The sequence below is a fragment of the Corythoichthys intestinalis genome, chromosome 15 (assembly GCF_030265065.1).
Source record: "Corythoichthys intestinalis isolate RoL2023-P3 chromosome 15, ASM3026506v1, whole genome shotgun sequence".
Classification (NCBI taxonomy): Eukaryota; Metazoa; Chordata; class Actinopteri; order Syngnathiformes; family Syngnathidae; genus Corythoichthys; species Corythoichthys intestinalis.
The window spans coordinates 45966384-45988247 of record NC_080409.1 but is presented as its reverse complement, the minus strand read 5'-3'; the positions used below and the strand labels follow the sequence as shown (position 1 = coordinate 45988247).

The 21864-nt window shown below is 38.6% G+C and overlaps 1 protein-coding gene across 2 annotated transcripts in view; it reads left to right on the top strand.

Annotated features, from left to right (window-relative positions):
* Positions 1-21864, top strand: part of rps6ka1 (ribosomal protein S6 kinase a, polypeptide 1) — a 133908-nt gene that overhangs the window by 33986 nt on the left and 78058 nt on the right. For both annotated transcript variants that reach the window (XM_057858975.1, XM_057858977.1), the window contains exon 2: positions 10424-10468. In XM_057858975.1, the coding sequence (XP_057714958.1) occupies positions 10424-10468 (45 nt within the window). The remainder of the gene's footprint in view (positions 1-10423; positions 10469-21864) is intronic.

Below are 21864 nucleotides of genomic sequence, written 5' to 3'. Positions count from 1 at the left end.
TGTTAATAATGGTAGTGCCATCTTGTTGATTTATTGTTACAATAAAGAAATACAGTACTTGTGTACCGTATGTTGAATGTATATATCCATCTTGTCTTATCTTTCCATTCCAACAATAATTTACAGAAAAATATGGCATATTTTATAGATGGTTTGAATTGCTATTAATTGCGATTAATTACGAATAATTAATTTTTAAGCTGTAATTAACTCGATTAAAAATTTTAATCGTTTGACACACCTAATCACGATATATCACCATTTTGATATTTTGTCACACCCCTAGTTATAACCAGTGTTGTTAATCTTACTTTAAAAAAGTAATTAATTACAGTTACAAATTACTTCTCCCAAAAAGAATTGCGTTAGTAACTCAGTTAACTGAATGTAGGAGTAATTAGTTAATCATGTTTTTTTTTTCCATTCAAAAAAAAAACTTTGTTATGTTGGGAAGTCCTTTAATGTTGTGAATCAACCATTAAAGTTGTTAATATTGCTCCCGTTATTACATTAGTTCCCTTCTGTCTACTTTTGACATGTGAAACCGTTTCATTATTTAAAGTAGAGATGTCCCGATCCGATATTTGGATCGGATCGGACGCCGATATGGGCAAAAAAATGCGCACCAGTATCGGATCGGCCAACACGAAAAAATTCCGATCCAGACTTCCGATCCAATTTTTTAAAAGTCCGGTCCAGATTTTCCAGCGCACCGATTTACATAATCCATTCCGGTTTTTGCTTCATTTTACGGCACAATACGGCCCCGTGTGCAATACAAAGCCCTCCTACCACAACAAAACAAGTAGGAACTAATATTCACATAGAAACTAAAGTTATACAACATAAAATATACTGTACAATATAAATGAATACTATATCACATTTGTAAAATATAAACACATAATGAAATAAATTAAATTGAAATGAGATAAAACACCTGTAATTAAATAATAAGAATAATACACAGATCCTGCTTGCACAATTAAAAATTTATTAATTTTTGTGTGGCGCTTTAACTTGAGAAAATCCACCAATAAATCTTTTGAAAACCGTTCATAAGAAAAAAAAATGATTCATTGAGGCATTTCATTTGTAAAATACATGTTAAAATCATTGGGATCAAAAAGTCATTGGGAGTGCTTTTCTCTTTAGCACAGGACTTCTTTTTTCTTCTTTCTTTCAGAAAGAAAGCTGACCAATACGCGGGGTCTGAAAGGCAAATTGTTGTTGGATTATTATCTTTAAATACCCGCCACTTTTTGAGCAGAATTCTAGCTTTTTCAGGGTACCCGCGGGTTTTTAAAAGTATTAAAAAAGCATTGAATTTATTTTTCCATTATTAAGGTATTAAAAGTATTAAATTAGCTGTCGTAAGTCTGGAATTTTTTTTCATCGTGGTTTTAATTTTCATGAACATCTCAGTGCAACCTAAATTATATCCGGGTTAGGGTTAGTTTTTTTTTTAAATCCATAACGAAGATGACGCGTAGAATTTTTACGATGCACTGCACCTCGTGCGTGCGCGCCGTTAGCATCATTAGCATCAACATCACAACAGCAGGCAATCGCACAGTACTGTGTGCTAACGCAAGGAACTGCTCAGATGCCTTAGTTGTTATGTTCGACGAAAGCTTCAACAAGACAACCAAGTCCAAACAGTTGGACCTGCATGTGAGGTATTGGATCGTCGACCAAGTCGCATCCAGATACTTTGGGTCGCAGTTTATGGGTCATGCCAAGGCAGTGGACATGCTTAACATTTCAAAGTAAGTTGCCAATTTCTCCAATTAAAATGTGTTAGATGCAATAATGTATTTCTGCATGGTTTGCCTTTCAAATGAATGTGAATTTCGCAGTTTTAACTCAATAGTTAGCCATGTTAAATGGGGTGTTGGCTGGTGCACTAGCCTTAGCATGGATGAACCGGAGTCGTAGATTCACCATCACTCTCAGATACACAACACGGTTGACACTGTCTATTATTGGAACGAGTGCGGGGTAACGTTGATCTGAATAACATGGCATGATGATAGGCAAATTATGATGTAGGTGATAGTAAAACACCTCCTGGTAGAGCAGGGCGGTAAACCGAAAATTTACCGTTACCGAAATTCTACACGATGACCGACGTAATTTTGACCATGTCGGTAAATTCGGTAATTTAATAAAAGAAGAAAATATTGTCTTTTCATCCCGCTTTGACTCTGTGTTGTTCGGCTATGTTCATTCCCCTTTAAGAAATCAGACAGTGTGCTTACGTTTGGAGTCACATGGTTTTCAGGAAGCCAATCAAACAGAAGCCCGGTAGGCTAACGCTAGCTGCTAACGCTAGCGGCTAACGCTACAAGTAAACGGGATGAAGTCGGGCCTAAGTTAGCTTCGCCAAACTTTCACCCGACATTAAGTAAACTTAACGGGTTCCAGATAGGGATGGAAAAACCGAGGCTTTCTGAAACAATGAACCACTTTTAAGACAATTGCCCTAAATTGAATCACTGTTTGACACACTGCAAGAGCCCCATCTACTGGATAAACAGTGCACGTTTCTTTTTAAAAGTAAAGTTGACAAATTGCCTCAGCATTACATATCTTCAATAAAATTAAGTGGATGTCATCTATTTCAACCAGGAGATCGTGTCGTCATTAAGTGTGATTTCCACAATTAAAGTTGACCTCTTTAAGCCTGTGTCATTGCTTTTGTCTGTGAAGATGTGTTCAAAGCAGTATTTGTAATACACGACAGTGCTAGTCTTGTCAGTGGCTCGTCCTAGATGACGGGGAGTAACTGTGTATTATTTTTTGTAAAAATTACAGTACAGTAAGACCAGTGCTTGGGAACAGGAATATTATTTATTGAATACTGTAAGGATTTCCAAAATCATAAGATGTAAATAACTGAGCCGAATAAAAGAAAGGAAAGGTTTGTGAAACATTTTATTTTTTAATTAAGTATAATTTCTGGGGGGCGGGTGGATGTGTCGTATTTGTATCTATTCTAAATATCTAAAGGTATGCCACTATCTAGTGTATAACAATGCAGAATGAATTTAATGAAATTCAAGTGATGATATTTTTCAAGTCATACAAGCTGTTATAAATGTTCACACAAGAATTCTTATTGTTTACAAGATTTTTTTTTTTTAATACTTAATGTTTAGACTGCATGTGCAATTTTTAAATTGAAAGCTGGTAAATAAATTTAACGAGAAACTGTTAATTTGTATTCCATACATTGATTCAAATTTTCAAATTATATAACAGTTTGCTTGGGCGAATTTATCGTCATTTATCGTTATCGAGGTAAATCTGCTCAATTTATCGTGATACGTACTTAAGGCCATATCGCCCAGCCCTACCTCCTGGTATATTTAAATGTTTTTCTTGATTAAATAAGAGTATGGATTTTCTCTATCTGATTAAAATAAATGTCTTCAATAGTTAACAAAGGATTAACATGTGTTTTGTATACGTCTTGTAATGTGATTAGAAAAAAACAATTACCAAGGGAAATGGTCGTGTGTAGCTTTTTTATTTTGTGGTAATTAATGGTAAACTACTGCCATTTATTTAGTGGCTGTTTTTTTAAACTTTTACTGCCAATTGCAAGCACTTTACAGTTAAGGTGGCCAACTTGACAACCACCTACCTACCACCATGACTAGGTCCTCTTAAAAGGGAAACCTGTTGTATTGCAAATGTAATTTCTGAAGTTGCTTTACAATAATAGTGTAAAATCCATTTTATCCTGGGAAAAAAATTCTGAAAGACCTTATATTTAAATGTGTTTTCATTGTATCTTCAATAAATTTGCATTCCTTTGTCAAACACACTTAGTAATTGAGGTTAAATTTGATGTTCAGTGCTTTTTTTTTTTATGTGATTCAATATGATCTAAATAATGGGTGCGAGAAAAGTATTAATTTTGAGTTGAAATGGCATTAAAAAAGGTCTTAAAAGTCTTGAATTTCATTTATCAATCCTGGGGGGACCCTGTTTTTATAGGCTAATGTTCCTATTGTTGAAAGCACAAAAGTGTGTAATAAACATGTAGCGCATTTATATTTTGCATTTTGTTTTCTTACTGTACCGAAAATGAACCGAACCGTGACCTCAAAACCGAGGTACGTACCGAACCGAGATTTTTGTGTACCATTACACCCCTACATTTTATGAGTAAAGAAAAAAATGAACCCGCTTGCAATACCGAAAAGGTTCAATACATCTACGTGAACCGTTAGACCCTTATTTAGAACTGATGAAATTGTATAGAGGAACTGAACAGTTTAAGCACAAGCAAGTTCTTAAAACCTTTATGGATTAGTTTCTTGTGGTTTCCTTAAATTATCCTCAAATATACTCAAATTTTATAGCCTGGAATTTATGACATGTACATTTTTTCAAAATACCAGTACTTTCAGATCCAATTCAAATAAACAGCCAGTGAGTGAACGCCTATAGATTAAAATATCCACTTTTCAACTGCATTTGCATTAAAGAGCTTTTTTTTTTCTTTTAATGTCAGGAAATGTTCCGCTTATTCTTTGTTTAGCTTTTAGTTGTCAAGGCCAGTACTTGTCATTGTGTCGAAAGCCTCCCATATAGTGCACAGTCTACACAGGAAGCAGGAGAAGGAAGAGCCCATGTTTGCCTCTTCATAAAAGCGAAAAAAAAGGTTCACTTGTTATTTATAGTGTTGCAAAACATGAGAATATTTAACTATGTGGTGTTTTATTTTTCACCAGAAAGTGTCCATCACTGTTACATTATACATCAATAATTGACCACAGCCCTCATTTGAATGTTTTAACTTGATTTACAAGTTCATTTAGTGGTCACAAAGAGTGTCACGTTTGCCCGGGGGATATGGCTTGAGTGACATCTCTTTTAGTTGCAGCTTTAATTAAGTCTTAAGGTTGGAGCGTTTTCTGTTATACAGAAAGCCTGCAGTAAAAGTAGAACTGTGGAATTTGTGGAATTCATCAGGGGGGAGGTGTTCTTGGCTCAAAACGGGAGCAAAATTCCAGGATATGTTGTTCTGGTACGCAAAACTCATTTGAAATGTTTTAACCCGCATTTTAGCGTCAACGTGGGAAAATTTGTTTATTTTCTATGTGACTTCATAACTTTTAATGAAGAAATACCTTAAGAATTATGAATTACAGTGAGATTTTTAAAGTTTTATTTAGATTCTAGTACAATGTGACAACAGCTTATTTAGCAAAATATATGACTACCATAGTTTTTGGACTATAAAGCGCACCTGACTATAAGCCGCCACCCGCCAAATTTGATACAAAAAAAGCATTTGTTCATAGATAAGCCGCACTGGAATATAAGCTGCAGCCATCTTCAGTGTATTATGGGATACTAACACCAAAAAGATATTAACCGGGAACACTTTATTTGACAGCAGCATTGTAAGATTGTCATAAGACTAAATGAACTGCCATCAAGCTTTGAACCAATTGGCTGCAAAGCTTCATTGCTTCAAGAAGCTTCATTTGGCCATCACTTCTCCCTTGCTGTCAACGCTGTTGTCGTCCAACATGCTTCCTAATAGAGGTGGGAATCTTGGGGCACCTAACGATTCAATTACGATTATGATTCAGAGGCTACAATTCGATTATAAATCGGTTACTGATGCACCCGCCTCCCCCTGCTTTTAATGTTTCGTACATTAGTTCAAAATTGTTCTAAAATCCTCTCAGGCTAAACCAAACTACTATTTCAGTCAAGTTAACAGTTCAGAACAGTAAATAAATACTCAAGTCTGTATCAGCAGCTTTAAACCACATTCAATTAATTTAATGTTTGGAATCAACCGTTAAAGTTGTTAAAATTGCTCCTGTTATTCCATAATTTCCCTTCTGTCTACTTTCAACATGTAAAAGTTTTCAAACTTTTTCATCGTTTGAAGATTGATTCAAGTCAAGATTTTGCTGAAGAAGGAGTATTTTAGATAAAAAGTTACTTAGGTTCGCTACAACAGAGCCTTCCAGAGAAGTTCACTGCTTTAAGATGGCGGCTGTTTACTAACGCCGGCAAGTCTGTCATTTCACATCTAGTTCTCTATACATGTTCTAACGCCGCCGTCTGTCATTTCGCATCTAGTTCTATATACAGTGGGGAGAACAAGTATTTGATACACTGCCAATGGGTTTTCCCATTGACTGTGTATCAAATACTTGTTCTCCCCACTGTATATGTGATATCTACAGTAGCATTATGTGGCCTTAGGTTTGTAGCAACTAGCAACTTGTTTGTAGCGGCTGTCGGCCACAGTGAGGTATTAGGTTTTTTTTGTTTTTTTTATCTATGGGCATGAGTTAAACATGATATTTACTCTCGTTCCGTTCCTCATTGCGTCCTGAAGACCGCGCTGACTGTGTTTTAGTTCCACTTGACCTGGTATGATCAAATAATCGGAATTTGGATGTGTGTGAATCGTTCTTTAATCTTCCACGGCCGAATCGCGAATAATCTAAGAATCGCACGCTTCTCCTTCCTAACATGCATTGTAGCGCTATAGATGTTAATAACAATCAAAATTTATGTTCTATGCTAATTATTTCTTCAGTTACTGTTCCAGTTGTTTCATTAATTGCTAGTTATGGCATTTGGTAACACTTTATTTGACAGTGGTGCCACAAGACCGTCATAACATTATGATTATGACATTGCTATAAGCATGAATGAATGCTTATGACAGATCATTTTGTGTCATCTGGCAAATTATATCACTTTTGAATGGATGTGTTGGACGTAAATGGAATTAGTAACATTATTTGACGGATGACACTTAATGACATCTGTCATATGCATTCAATGCCCATGATAGTGTCATGTCATAATTCTGACTGGCTTATGACAGTCTTATGACGCTGCTGTAAAATAAAGTGTGACCCATTAACCCAATAAATCAACAAATAAGCCGCACAGGACTATAAGCTACAGGATTCATAATGAGGGGAAAAAAAGTAGTGGCTTATAGTCCCAAAATTAAAGGAATCAAACTCAGAGGATTTCTGCTCACATAGTGGTGTTTCCTGTGTATAGTTGGACATGTAGTGACGCATGAGTCACCTTCTTAAGATGAGCCCTGCAAAGAGTAAACAACTGCGCTGTTGTCCTAAATGTAAAGAGGCAGCAAAGCGGGAAAGTCGCCACTGAAATGTCATGAGTCAGCAGCCTGTGACGTACTGTTGCCGCGTCTCTCTTGGGGTCGCCGCAACACGAGTGACTGCAACTGATTTAAATGTGACTGGACAACTCTCCTTTGTTGTCTGCCCTATGGATTTAGCTTTACTACTAGGCATGTGGCGGTATGAAATTTTGACTGTATGATAACCTTCAGCCAAAATATCACGGTATTGCAATTACAGCTCTAAAATGTGTTTCTTTGAGATATCTGGGTTTAATTATTTATTTTTTTAATTCCATTCAACAGATTTTTATTTTTCAAAACATATTAGCAAATTGGAACATAAGTATAATGTTAAGTTATAATAAGTAAATAAAAATGACAAAATGTTCCAAATAAAATTAAAAAATAAATGCAGTGCTTTAGGTGAGCCTAAACCCATAGCCACAGCTCAAACTTATTACCATCAGAACAAAAATAATTGAATTATTTCCCATAAAAAGCACGTGTGTATGACTCATATCATGTTTACATTATACACACAATCTCTTTCTCAACACAGGTAGTTGCTAAAGAGGGAAAAAAAACACCTATTACCACCGCTAGACACACTAAACATGCTGGAGTTGACTCTCGTAGCAGGTGGGAAATGTTCATGACAGTGTTTACTAACCTTTAATTTTGGATAAATGCGAAATCATTGGAGGTATTGCCTCCTCGGCAGCCACCCTCCACAACATTTTACATGTAAATCATTGGAGGTATTGCCTCCTCGGCAGCCACCCTCCACAACATTTTACATGTTGGTTGGCCCTCTTCCTCTAAGCAGCGGCCGTCTATAACTTTCCTGTCGCTGAATTATTCCCATACCAGCGATTTTGTTTTCTTCGATGGGGGGGGGGAAAGTTGGCGTTTCACCTCCTCCAGCCATCGTGTAGCACAGCTGAACTTACTGACACTGAGCAACAACTGGTGGGGGAGGGTTGAGTCTTGCAGCCACAAGCGTGAGATTTCTCCATGCATTTTTGGGACATAAAAAAATAGCTAATACCTTAGGGACGGTATGACGGAAAATTTTGGCGGTTTTGAAACCTCGACTATTTCATACCACGTTATACCTTGAAACCGGTAATCATCTCATGTCTATATTTATGATTGTTTTGTGGTACAGTAGGGCAAAAAAGTATTTAGTCAACCACCAATTGTGCAAGTTCTCCTACTTAAAAAGATTAGAGAGGCCTGTAATTGTCAACATGGGTAAACCTCAACAATGAGAGAGAGAATATGGGAAAAAAAGAATTTATTTCCAAATTAGAGTGGAAAATGAGTATTTGGTCACCTACAAACAAGCAAGATTTCTGGCTGTCAAAGAGGTCTAACTTCTTCTAACGAGGTCTAACGAGGCTCCACTCGTTACCTGTATTAATGGCACCTGTTTTAACTCATTATCGGTATAAAAGACCTCTGTCAGTCACACTCCAAACTCCACTATGGCCAAGACCAAATAGCTGTCGAAGGAAACCAGAGACAAAATTGTAGACCTGCACCAGGCTGCAAAAGGTAAAACGCTTGTAAAAGAAATCAACTGTGGGAGCAATTATTAGAAAATGGAAGACGTACAAGACCACTGATAATCTCCCTTGATCTGGGGCTCCGAGCAAGATCTCACCCCATGGCGTCAAAATGATAACAAGAATGGTGAGCAAAAATCCCAGAACCACACGGGGTACCTAGTGAATGACCTACAGAGAGCTGGGACCACAGTAACAATGACTACTATCAGTAACACAACGCGCCGCCAGGGACTTAAATCCTGCACTGCCTGACGTGTCCCCCTGCTGAAGCCAGTACACATCCAGGCCCGTCTGCGGTTCGCTAGAGAGCATTTGGATGATCCAGAAGAGGACTGGGAGAATGTGTTATGGTCAGATGAAACCAAAATAGAACTTTTTGGTAGAAACACAGGTTCTCGTGTTTGGAGGAGAAACAATACTGAATTGCATCCAAAGAACACCATACCCACTGTGAAGCATGGGGGTGGAAACATCATGCTTTGGGGCTGTTTTTCTGCAAAGGGACCAGGACGACTGATCTGTGTAAAGGAAAGAATGAATGGGGCCATGTATCGAGAGATTTTGAGTGAAAATCTCCTTCCATCAGCAAGGGCATTGAAGATGAGACGTGGCTGGGTCTTTCAGCATGACAATGATCCCAAACACACAGCCAGGGCAACAAAGGAGTGGCTTTGTAAGAAGCATTTTAAGCTCCTGGAGTGGCCTAGCCAGTCTCCAGATCTCAACCCCATAGAAAATGTGTGGAGGGAGTTGAAAGTCCGTGTTGCCCAACGACAGCCCCAAAACATCACTGCTCTAGAGGAGATCTGCTTGGAGAAATGGGCCAAAATACCAGCAACAGTGTGTGAAAAGCTTGTGAAGAGTTACAGAAAACGTTTGGCCTCCGTTATTGCCAGCAAAGGGTACATAACAAAGTATTGAGATGAACTTTTGGTATTGACCAAATACTTATTTTCCACCATGATTTACAAATAAATTCTTTAAAAATCAAACAATGTGATTTTCTGTTTTTTTTTCCCACATTCTGTCTCTCATGGTTGAGGTTCACCCATGTTGACAATTACAGCCCTCTGTAATATTTTCAAGTGGGAGAACTTGCACAATTAGTGGTTGACTAAATACTTATTTGCCCCACTGTATATCGTCATATCGCCCGGCCAGCACTAATGAAAAGTAGTTTCGCTCATCCCATTTTAGGTACGCTAGGTCAAAAAACATGCAGTACAAGAGCTTCTCCAAAAAAATCATCTTTTATAAATAAATATATGCTTAGTTTTGATTGACAAAATGACAGGGGCACAATGCAAGTATGTGGGGAAACCATAGAAACATGGTTCCTCTAACATTCTGAAAGGAAGTGAGGGTTCTCCTGATCTATGCTTCAAGTTTTTCACCCACTCGCATCACTAATTGCTTTTTCAGTCTTTTGTCTTTCAGTGCATAGCACAATAATTACACATTGCACTGCTGATCACCTGCAAGGCAGGACATGAAGAACACGCGTTTGTGACTGCTGTAAATTATTAGTGGCCCCGTTAGCGGAGGAGCAAAGTGTTACGGCGGACTCGTGCCGCCCACGTCGTCTTGCAAATGTTCTCACAGTCATGTTCCTTCTTTGTCTGCTGCCTTTCTATGCATGTGCACGCTCTGTGTACTTTTCAAATACACATACGCTGACATTTCTTAACACTGCTCTCTTTGACAGAATGGCCAGAGCACTGCTGAAGACGGAGTCACACCTGCTGTCAAGGTAGGAACATGCCCACACATGCACAACTAATTGAACGTCCTTCTTAACACAAACTTAATTAGACTGAAATTAGATTACAACTGCCTCCTACTGTTTTGCTGATGTTTCTGATTAGGTTAATTTTTGTGTACAAAACACAACATCGTTTATATTTCCACACTGTAATCTACCGTAATTAGAATAGCAAAAAACTGAGTAATTTTGTTGTCTTCCCTGAACATGTTTTATTGTCATTTTAACTATGTATAAAATAAAAAATGTAACTCCAAAACTCTTCATACACTTCAATATTATTTCAAAACCAAGATACGGTACATATATCATTTCAACATACCATCTTGTCACTGTACTTCTTTCCTACTTAAATAAAGATTAGGCACCCTTTCATGAGTTAAGACATTTGGTTACACAGAAAAAGGACAAATACGTGAATTTATGAACCATGAATATGAAATGAGATATACGTACTGAAGGAATCTGACCTTCTAGCCAGCCGAACCGCCGGACCCACGCTTTCGCAGCTCCAACGACCCGGGCCGGCGAGACCCCGACAATTCGGCCAGAAGGCCAAACTCCGTGCATTCACCTTAGTCATTACAGCGCCCTCCATAACTATTGGCACCCCTGGTTAAGATGTGTTTTTTAGCTTCTAATAATTGTTTTTAATTCAAATAATATTGGACCTTAATGGAAAAAAAGAGAAAAATCCAACCTTTAATAGAAGTGCATTTATTCATTGGGGGAAAAAATCCCGCTCCCAGTTGAAGCTTGGGACCGTGTGCTTTGGTCAGATGAGACCAAGATGGAGCTTTTTGGCGACAAACACTCTCAGTGGGTCTGGCGTGCCACGAAAGATGCGCATGCTGAAAAGCACCTCATACCCACTGTGCAGTATGGGGGTGGGTCAGTGATGCTGTGGGGCTGTTTCGCTTCCAAAGGCCCTGGGAACCTTGCTAGGGTGCATGGCATCATGATTGCTTTGAAATAGCAGGACATTTTGAATCAAAATCTGTTGCCCTCTGCCCGAAAGCTGAAGATGGGTCATCACTGGGTCTTTCAGCAAGACAATGACCCTAAACATATGGCCAAATCTACACAGAAATGGTTCACCAGACACAAAATCAAGCTCCTCCCATGGCCATCTCAGTCCCCAGACCTTGTTTTGTTGGCAAAAGGGGGTTGTACAAAGTATTAAATCCAGGGGTGCTAATAATTGTGACACACATTATTTGATGTCAAATAATTATTTTTTTATGTGGGATTTTTTTCCCCACTGAATAAATGCACTTGTATTGAGGATTAGATTTTTCTTTTTTTCCATTAAGGTCCCATATTTTTTTAATTAAAAAAATTTATTAGAAGCTAAAAAACACATCTTAACCAGGGGTGCCTATAATTATGGAGGGCACTGTACCTTTGTACTGACTCCATTTTGAAAGGTTTAAAGAAGGCTCACCGAAAACAAGTTGACAATGTTTTTCAGGTCAACAGCGATCAAAACGGCAAGGTGAAATAGAAACACTTAAGCTTGGAAGCAAGGTCACCCTATCACACGTCAACAAAATGTTCCCGAGAAAAAATGACCACGATTAGTTAGACATTCAGTCTTTTTGAAGGCTCTCGCGGGCTGGGGTGTTGGCAAGAAGATGGGTGTATTTAGGATTATTGTCTGTTTGTGGATTGGACAGGAGGATTTGGGAGTTAATTTTGTCGAGGGTTGTGGATTTTGCCACATCAGCGTCAAAGGGGCTCTTAGAGTCTTGCCAGCAGTGTTATCAGTTGGATATCGGGTGTTCTCCGGTGTTCCTTGTGTTGGGACAGGGCGTACCGCCATTTTTTTCTTGACTGAGAACTGATTGTGAGAGTTTGTGGTGCAGACAGGCTTCCGTGGTAAGAAGGCGTTGTTTATCTCTTATGCCCTATATTCTGCTTGTTTTCCTTAAACTATGGTATAAGTGCTATTTATTTTATATTGGGTGTGTTAGAGTAATAAAAACAGTCACAGTAAATACGAGAAACGATACTATTCCCTGATTGATTATATTAACTGTGTTAGAATAATGCAAACAATTAGACGGTGCCTACGAGAAAAGGTACTCCTTCAGTATGTACAGGGTGTTAGGGTTTGGGTTCTGTGACGTAACCTGATTTTGTATGCAATTTAAAGTGTGCCTTAGTCTACCACTTTATGCTAAAAAAATAAACGCATTGTTAAAAGCTTAGTACAAAATCATGGAACGGAAATCTGGCAGTAACTGGAATGCCTTTGTTTTTTTGTTGTTGTTGCTATGACTTTTGAATAAATTTAGTACATGAAAGCTGTATGTTGGCAGGGAACTTGACTCACTTCACAACACACAGCAGTTTGGCAGATAAGTAACAAAGAACATTTATGCGACAGTGTTTTAATGTGTAAAGAACACAAATGGTGGCCATTTGTGTTCACATTTGTTTTCAACACATGGAGACGGGTAATATAGCAACATTTGTGTACATACTGCTGATCCTCTGTGAAGAATATCTCATATCGCCACACTAAGGAACTAAGACCATGTATAGTATAGCTGTAAAAAATGTCTATTACTGCCCCCTGATGGCCAAGGCATGTACAACAGAAGGAGTAGCGCGATGTCAGTTCAATTGACGCATCCATGTAATTTCTTTAAATTGTTATTACTTTTTGAGGTCAAAATGTCTTTTGAAGACCCAAAAAAAACAACTTGTCGCGATCAGCCATCTTTGCTGTTTACATTTGCTTGGAACTCTTTGAGGTCACAACTGGTACCTCAGAGCGGATTAGTCTTGACTTCCCACCTTCCTCGAACGCACTGTGAGCACGAGTGACCGGGGCACTCCTTTCTATTGTGGTCCTATTACGCATCTAAAAAAAAAATAGTCCTGCAAAGTAAAATTAATTACGGTGGTTTTGTGTGACATTGTTTTGGCCGCGTGGGTGTTTTGCAAAGATAATCTGTATTCTGAATTTATTTGACTATGTTGGATCTGTTCATAGATCTGTATCGTTTTTTTTTTTATTGGCATGCTAGGAAGGTGCCATTGACCCGCGCTAGCTTAGCCACTCCGGAACCCTGAAACTAACAAACAACATGCAAACTGCACGAAATTTATTGGAATCAACTCCACTAATTAAACCCCTGCTTACTTGTAGATAAAGCCTTATGTCAAAAATTCTTTGAACTACCACTCTAAGGCTTCACTGTTTAGCATGAAATTAAATGTAGCAAGAGTTCATATGGGCATAGTTAGCAGCTACAAAGTAGGTAAACTTTAACTTAGCCTAATGTTAATTCATGGTTCAGTTGAACATTTTAAGTCCCTGAAAGTTAGGCAGAAAGGTCTGAGTCCATTTGATATGCAAAAAAAAATCCCAGATCGGGTCTATTTCTACTGATGGCTTTATAGCAGGGTTCACTAAATCCGGACCTCGGTGCCACTTTTCCTGTCGTGTTTTCCACGTCTCTCTCCCCTAAAACACCTGGATCAAACGATGATGTCATCAGCAACCTCTCCAAAAACCTGATAATGATCCTGATTATTTTGATTCAGGTGTGTGTGACATGGAAAACACGACAGGAAAAGTTGCACTGAGGTCCGGATTTAGTGAACCGTGCTTTATAGTGTTGCAGTGATATATAATGGTGACTGCAGTGATACATAAGAGTGACTGCATTGAGGTTACAGCTCCTGCGTTGTGTCCTCAGCTGTCCTGTTAGCGTACAATCACATCACAAACGTGTACAAGCTTGCACGATATTTGTAAAAAATGGGTGAGTCAGCCTCCCCCTCCCCCACTCTCCGGCCTCTATTATTGTCCAACCCTTTGGACCGCGATCCCATTTCCTCCTGTGTATTTTGCAGGGGCACCGTGTTCATGCTCCTTTTTGTGTTCAGAACTTGTGAAGTGAATGGAGTGGGAGAGTCTGTGTGAAGCCTGTCTAGCATCTTTCACTAGATACTGACTTGCTATGATTGGGGTCAGCACAGGGGGACAGGCGCCGGTCCAAATCATTACTACGCAGACATTCGTTTATCACATCCGATACCTCACTTCCAATGTGCTTTTCAGTTGCACCGCCCTGTCAATAATACGGTATTTAATTACTGCTAGGTACTGCTAGAATGAAGTCTTGTGCGTCGTGGGAGTTGATTGGACACCACTTGAGTAATTGGACCCACTATTTATTCTGTGCTTGTTTATTAGAATTCTGCATTCATTACTACTAGAGGGAGATTGGCTTCCTACAACGTAATGGGTTTGTTTCTCACTAAGGACATTGACATGACACTGGAAATCATTTAACAGAAGTGGGCAATAAAATTGATTTTATCAATAGACACAAAGTGGTTGTGAAGCTCACTCAATATAGTGACTTCATTTGATTGGCTAGTAAACATGGACGGAGGTGGCAAAAGTACTCGTACTCTGTACTTAAAGGGACAGGCAACATCTAGTATAAGTGACAGTCATATAAAATGGTGCTCAAAGGTACTACAGTGATCCTTTGTTTTTCGCGGTAGTGAAGACCAGAACCCGCCGCGATAAGTGAAAAAATTCAAAATCAGTGTTGGAAATAGATACACATAAGAAACTTTATTCACTTTTTCCCCCCTAAGCATAACTACAAAAAAACTTTTATGTATACAGTGATCACTCACTACTTTGGGCTTCAAACTTCACGCCCTCAGTCCATCGCGGATCCCTCCCTCTCTCTGCTCTTTGTTGGTCAGGCAGTGAGTGCACTGGATTTGCGTATTAAAGTTAACAATGATTGACTGATGGTTAAGGTCTGAACTGTCTGATCTAGCCAGAGACTCGAACTTCAAAGGGCCGCATGAGTCAATTATCGTTTAACTTCTTAAACAGTTGCTGTGGCAACTCATTGTGTGTAAGTGAGCATCTTGAGCAGATTTGACTGGACTCATTCAATGAAGCCTTTAATAAAGCCAAGTATTTTTCTGCTTTATTTTTAAGAAATCATCCGGTGGGACAGTAAAATTTTTAAAACTTAGCATAATTATTACATAGAGCTGGGAATCTTTGGGCATCTAACGATTCGATTACGATTACGATTCAGAGGCTCCGATTCGATTATAAAACGATTATTGATGTATCCCCCTCCCCTTTCTTTTTTTTTAATTTTTTAAAATGTTTTGTACATTAGTTCCAAAATTGTTCAAAAAACCTCTCAGGCTAAACCAAACTACTATTTCAGTATCAAGTTAACCTATAGCAGTAAACAAATATGCAAAAATAACAGTAAGTAAAATGCTCCAGTCCCCATTCTGTATCAGCAGCTTTAAACTACATTCAATTAATTTATTGTTGTGAATCAACCTTTACAGTTGTTAAAATTGCTCCCGTTATTCCATAATTTCCCTTCCGTCTACTTTTGACATGTCAAAGTTTTAAAACTGTTTCATCATTTAAAGATAGATTCAAGACAAGATTTTGCCGATTTAAGAGTATTTTAGATAAAAAGTTAATTAGATTCGCTGCAACAGAGCCTTCTCGAGAAGTCTACTGCTTTAAGATGGCGGCTGTTTACTGACGCCGGCAAGTCCGTCATTTCGCATCTCTGTTCAATAATACATGTTCTAACACCACCGTCGTCTGTCATTTTGCATCTAGTTCTACATATATATGATATATCTACTGTAGCCGTTTGTTTGTAGCAATTAGCAACTGGGCGTTGTTTGTAGCGGGTGTCGGCCGCAGTCAGGTATGATTGTTTTTTTTTTATCTAGCCGCATGAGTTGAACATGATATTTACTCTCGGTCCGTTCCTCATTGCGTCCCAAAGACCGCGCTGACTGTGTTTTACTTCCGCTTTACCTAGTATAATTCAATAATCGGAATTTGAAAGTTTGTGAATCGTTCTCGAATCTTCCACGGCCGAATCGCGAATAATCTAAGAATCGGAAATTTCGCACGCTTCTATTATTACATTTGAAGTGCTAAAAAAAAACAATTTATTAAAATATATATGTACAACATAAAAGTTTTTTTCTTAATTATACTTTAAGGGGAAAAGTGAAAAAACGTGTCATAGATATAATGTCTTTCCAATGCTAAATCTGAATAAATACATTGAACACACACACGAAAAAAATATCGCGGTGGGTTCTGGTCCCCATTAACTACGAAAAACAAAGGATCACTGTATATATATATTTTAATAGTTTTAAAGCACTTCAAATACAAGTTTGAAACATGTTACTGTCCCACTGAATTATTTTAAAACAAGAATAAAGTCGAAAAATGCTTGGCTTTATGAAATGCTTCATTGAGTGAGTCTCTCAAATCCTCAAGCTGCTCACTTACACACAATGAGTTGCCACAGCAACTGTTTAACAAGCTAAACTCACAGACACTCGAAAGCGAAGGACGCATTTTCCTGAGCTCCGTTATCGGTCTCTGATAACTCAGGCGCCAGCTGGAAGGGAAACCTCCCAAATATGCCTAATCCAGTGAAAAGAGGAGACAAGACTGACAAGACTGAAGACAAGGAAGATTTAAAATCTTCTATGCAAAAATTTGAGCAAAAATTAGAGCAAATTTTGAATCAGAATCAAAACATCTTGAACAATCGGAGGGGATGGTTACTATTAAAAAAAAAAAAACAACTTGTAGTCACTACGAAATCTGAATATCAAAAATTGATATTCGATATTTTCTGCGTCCTATATGGCATACTGGGGACGGGTTTCAATAAGCTTCGGCTTCTCCCGTCAGCCCTTTTCTTTTCGGGTTGAATTAATTGTAAACACATATAAATGCTGTATGTTTGTTTGGACTTGTCATGCCTGAAGGGAAAATTAAGGGGGGGGGGACGATGATTGACGCATGCGGCGCGTTGAAGTTTCGGCTTCCAAGCATCTCTGGCAAGATGAAACATTAACGTCTGTCAATCATCGTTAACTATAATAAGCAACTCCAGTGCACTGCCTGACAAAGAAAAGCAGCAGAAGGGAGAGTGAGACTATGTGATCGGATCGGGACGGCTCATCTGTATTTATTTATTGTTTAATTGGAAAAAAAATTTGCGATGGACTGAGGGCTTGAAGCGCGAAGTAGCAAGGGATGTGTGCATTTTTTTACTGTGTTCTCCCTGATGAGTACACAGAGCCCTGACATTTTAATGAAGACTGCCATGAAAAGCCCTTTTTCTTTCCATCAGTAGAGAGTGTTCGGGCGAACACTCTGAGCGAACATGCGCCTGTGCACGTCCTTGCGCGTCCCCGCAGAAGCAGTGCCTTCGCCTAGTCTACGCTTGGTAGAAACACTTTTCCCACCCACTGAAGACTTGCTACTAACAGTAAACAATCACGTTTGCTGTTGTGTTTACACTTCCGGTGCTAATTTGATGGGCCCAACACTCATTGCTTTATGTTCGTGCTCGAACAAACATGCGCACAATGCACAGGCTTAACACGGGCTGCAGTTACGCTTTAGGCCAGAGGTGGCAGTCGCGAGTAAAAAAGTGACAAACTCCATTTAGCAACTTTTAAGGATGAAAATTGTTTGAAAATTCCGGTTAGAACGCGCTGAGAAGTGAATCCCAAAGCCGACAAAAGACAATGAGTGTGCTAGTATGCAACGTTTATTTAGGAGTGCATGAGGGTCGCAGCAGTGCATGTGCACGCGGGGTAGTAGCTGGCAGGTGTTGACAGGAGGTCAATTAGGCGACGGAACAATTCTGGGATCAGACACTGAGAATTCTGGGATGGATAAGAGGTCAGATTAGCTGGTATGAAATACCTGAATGCTGGATGTAACTAGATGGGGATGCCGAAAGTGTTGGTCTGGCGACAAGTGGCAACAACTAGCAGGCTTATGAAGACCACTGATTGTGGTCGCTCGCAGCTGTCGTCGTTACCCCCCGTCTGGTCTCCAGCCTGCAATCAAAGAGCCCTAACAATTTCTCAGACCTCTGATAATGGAGAGAGATTTTTTACATACGAAATATGACACCGCTTTCAAGCGTGGCTATTTAGTGATATCAATTATACCCACCCACATACACGCTTACAGACTAAAGCAGAATGATGTCATTAGTAAGGGCAGGACGTCTGATTCATAAAGTCAATTTATTGCCCAGGTTTACAAATAATTTTCTTTCATTAATTTTTATCAAGTAAAAAGAAATCAGAACAATGAATTCTCAAGCAGTGCTGCAAGGATGAATCCATTAACTCGAGTAATTCGATTAGGGAAAAAAAGCTTCGAATCAAATTTTGCTCCTTTGAGGATTTGCTCAATTAGAATGCCGTTTGGTTTGTTTTGAAAGTGGTTGCATTCAGTTTGATTTGGGTGGAAACTAGCGGCAAGAGTGAATGGGACATAACTCATTTAACATGGCTGAATCTAGCTGCTACCTGTTAAGGCCAACATAATGTAAGTTTTTGTTAAAGCTAATGTTTTTTTATACATTCCTACTTTAAGTTTGTAGGTATATTTAGCCGTTTTTTGTGGGAATATGTGTTTGAACGATTTGTTAAGAGCATTGTTAAAAAACATTAGCATTTTATCATTGACTTCATAATGATATTGACAGGACACGGGGCGCGAGGCCGATAAATTGGGGTCCTGCATTTTTGGCGTGGCCGTCAAAGCTGACAGAGTGAAGTCGCAAAGAGCTTTTTTCGTTGCAAATTCTTGTGAAAAAATGCTTAAATCCCTGAATTTTTTATAGATATGGAGGCAAAGGTTTCGTGCAGTTATCATATATTTTACGTAAATATGTCGAAGTACGGTGCTAGTCTATAGACCCTACCCACGTGACGTCACAACTCCTTCCTCCTGACTGGTGCCGCCCAATTGTCCGTCAACACATCATGTTTACCTGTTACGGCTACGTACATTCCTCCTATTTACGACGTGTTTTTCTGCTCGTTAACATTAATAATCAAAATGGTGAAGGCGTGTGTGGCGGTCGGTTGCAATAACAGAGAAGATAGACGGAGAAGACGGAGAGACTTGAAGTTCTACCGGATTCCGAGAGACCCGGAGAGGAGAGCGAGATAGGCTGCTGCAATTCGACGAGAAAACTGGGCTCCAAACAATTACCACAGATTATGTAGTAGTCGTTTTATATCTGGTAAGATGCATTTAATATATATTTAGAGGGTTTTGGGCTGACAACCACAATTAAGATCATTGCTAGGCTAATCGCCGACAACATACACGTATGTATGTAGTGAGAGTGCTATCGCTAAACCATATAAACATTAAAAGCCCTAACTCCATTGACAAACGACATGAAATACATTAGACATGACAGTGGATGTTAGCAATAACAAAAGATTTTGAATTGAAAATTTCGTAACTCACCTTTCCAAGCACAAGATAGATTCCTGCCGAATTTTCGTGGACGAGGACCTGTTTCACCCAACCAGCAACGAAGTATTTATAAGCCTCCAAGCTCTTAAAGTTTTTCAAACTTTCGTGAGAATAGGCTGATTTTGTATGGACAAGATAGTTGTACACATCAGGGTAGCTAGCAGATGACAGGCAAATACGGCGGAGACAGCGGGTCGAAAAACATCGATTTAGGCATCAAATATGGATCTGGCGAATGGATAAACTGAAGCTTTTCCACATAACGCCTTTTATGCAACGCATCAAGTGAGTTTATGGCATCCGAAAGCACCGGGTCTTCCATGAAATGCATTATAAATTGCTCGATCAATTGAGACCATTGATAATACAGACACAAAATGACGGACAAGGGGGCGGAACCATACAGCGAGCACGTGATTTTGTGACGTCGGTGGGTAGGGTCTATTAGTCAATGTGGTGGTTGCCATATGTAAACAGAGCTAGTCCGGTGAAAATTCTAGTGAATAAATGCTTAAATCCCTGAATTCTTTATAGATATGAACGTAAAACGGTCTCGATTCTTTGTTAAAAGAGCAAAAAACCAGGCCGTTAGCATTTGTTTTACGTAAATATGTCGAAGAATGATGCTAGTCTGTTAGACAATGTGGCGGCAGCCTTACAATGAAGAGCTTTTTACGTTGAAAATTCTTGTGAAAAAACGAAAAATATAATAATCACCTTGAATCCTCGAACAAATCACTCCTGAGACAATCCTTCCTGTTTGAAAGCGGTACAGTTTTCATACTTTTTCAACCTAAATCCGGCGTTGGATCGCTGCATGCGTTACTGCGACCGACTCCGAATAACTGAAGCGGATTATGGGATGGCCCCCTACTTGGAGGCGTGGCGCAGTGATGGTCGAATTGGACCCGTCAATATAATTATGAAGTCGATGCATTTTATAACATTTGAGCTAGCTTACTTTTTCTTTGCAATTTAGCCAATTTTCTTTTGTTGTATGTAAATCCTCGTTTATTATTTTTTTTATACAGTTTGAGAATAAGTTCAGGTATTTTAATTTATTTTTAAATGGAAGTGCAATTCTGCATAGTTTGAAGAAACACTTCATTTTTTTACTTTGTATTCGCATTAGTGCTGCAACGATTCATCGATTAACTCGAGTATATCGATTAGAAAAAAATATTCAAATTAAATTTTGTTGCTTCGAGTATTCGTTTAATGAAAGTGGCGTTGTAATGGTTTATTTTAAAAGTGTTTGCATTTAGATTAATTGATTAGGGTGGATACACTGCCCTCTGGTCTGCCTCTTTTCACATGGCTGAATCCAACTGCTCCCTGTTAAGACCAATGTGAGCTAAGTTTTTGTTTGAGTTTGTTTTTAATGCATTCATAATTAGAGCTGGGAATCTTTGGGCACCTAACGATTCGATTACGATTACGATTCAGAGGCTCCGATTCGATTATAAAACGATTATTGATGCACCCCCCTCCTTTTTTTTTTTCTCTCTCTCTTTTTTTTTTAATGTTTTGTACATTAGTTCCAAAATTGTTCAAAAATACTCTCAGGCTAAACCACACTACTATTTCAGTATCAAGTTAACATATAGTAGTAAACAAATATACAAAAATAACATGAAATAAAAAACTCCAGTCCCCATTCTGTATCAGCAGCTTTAAACTACATTCAATTAATTTAATGTTGTGAATCAACCGTTAAATTTGTTAAAATTGCTCCCGTTATTCCATAATTTCCCTTTTGTCTACTTTCGACATGTGAAAGTTTTAAAACTATTTTATAGATAGATTCAAGTCAATATTTTACCGATTTAGGAATATTTTAGATAAAAAGTTAATTAGGCTTGCTTGGAAGGTTCGCTACAACAGCCTTGCAGGGAAGTGTACTGCTTTAAGATGGCGGCCGTTTATAACGCCCGCATCTAGCTTTTTGTAGATGTGCTGCGAACACTACCAAATCTACAATGCATCTAGTCCTATATAAATGATATCCACCGTAACATTAAGTGGTTGTACTTTG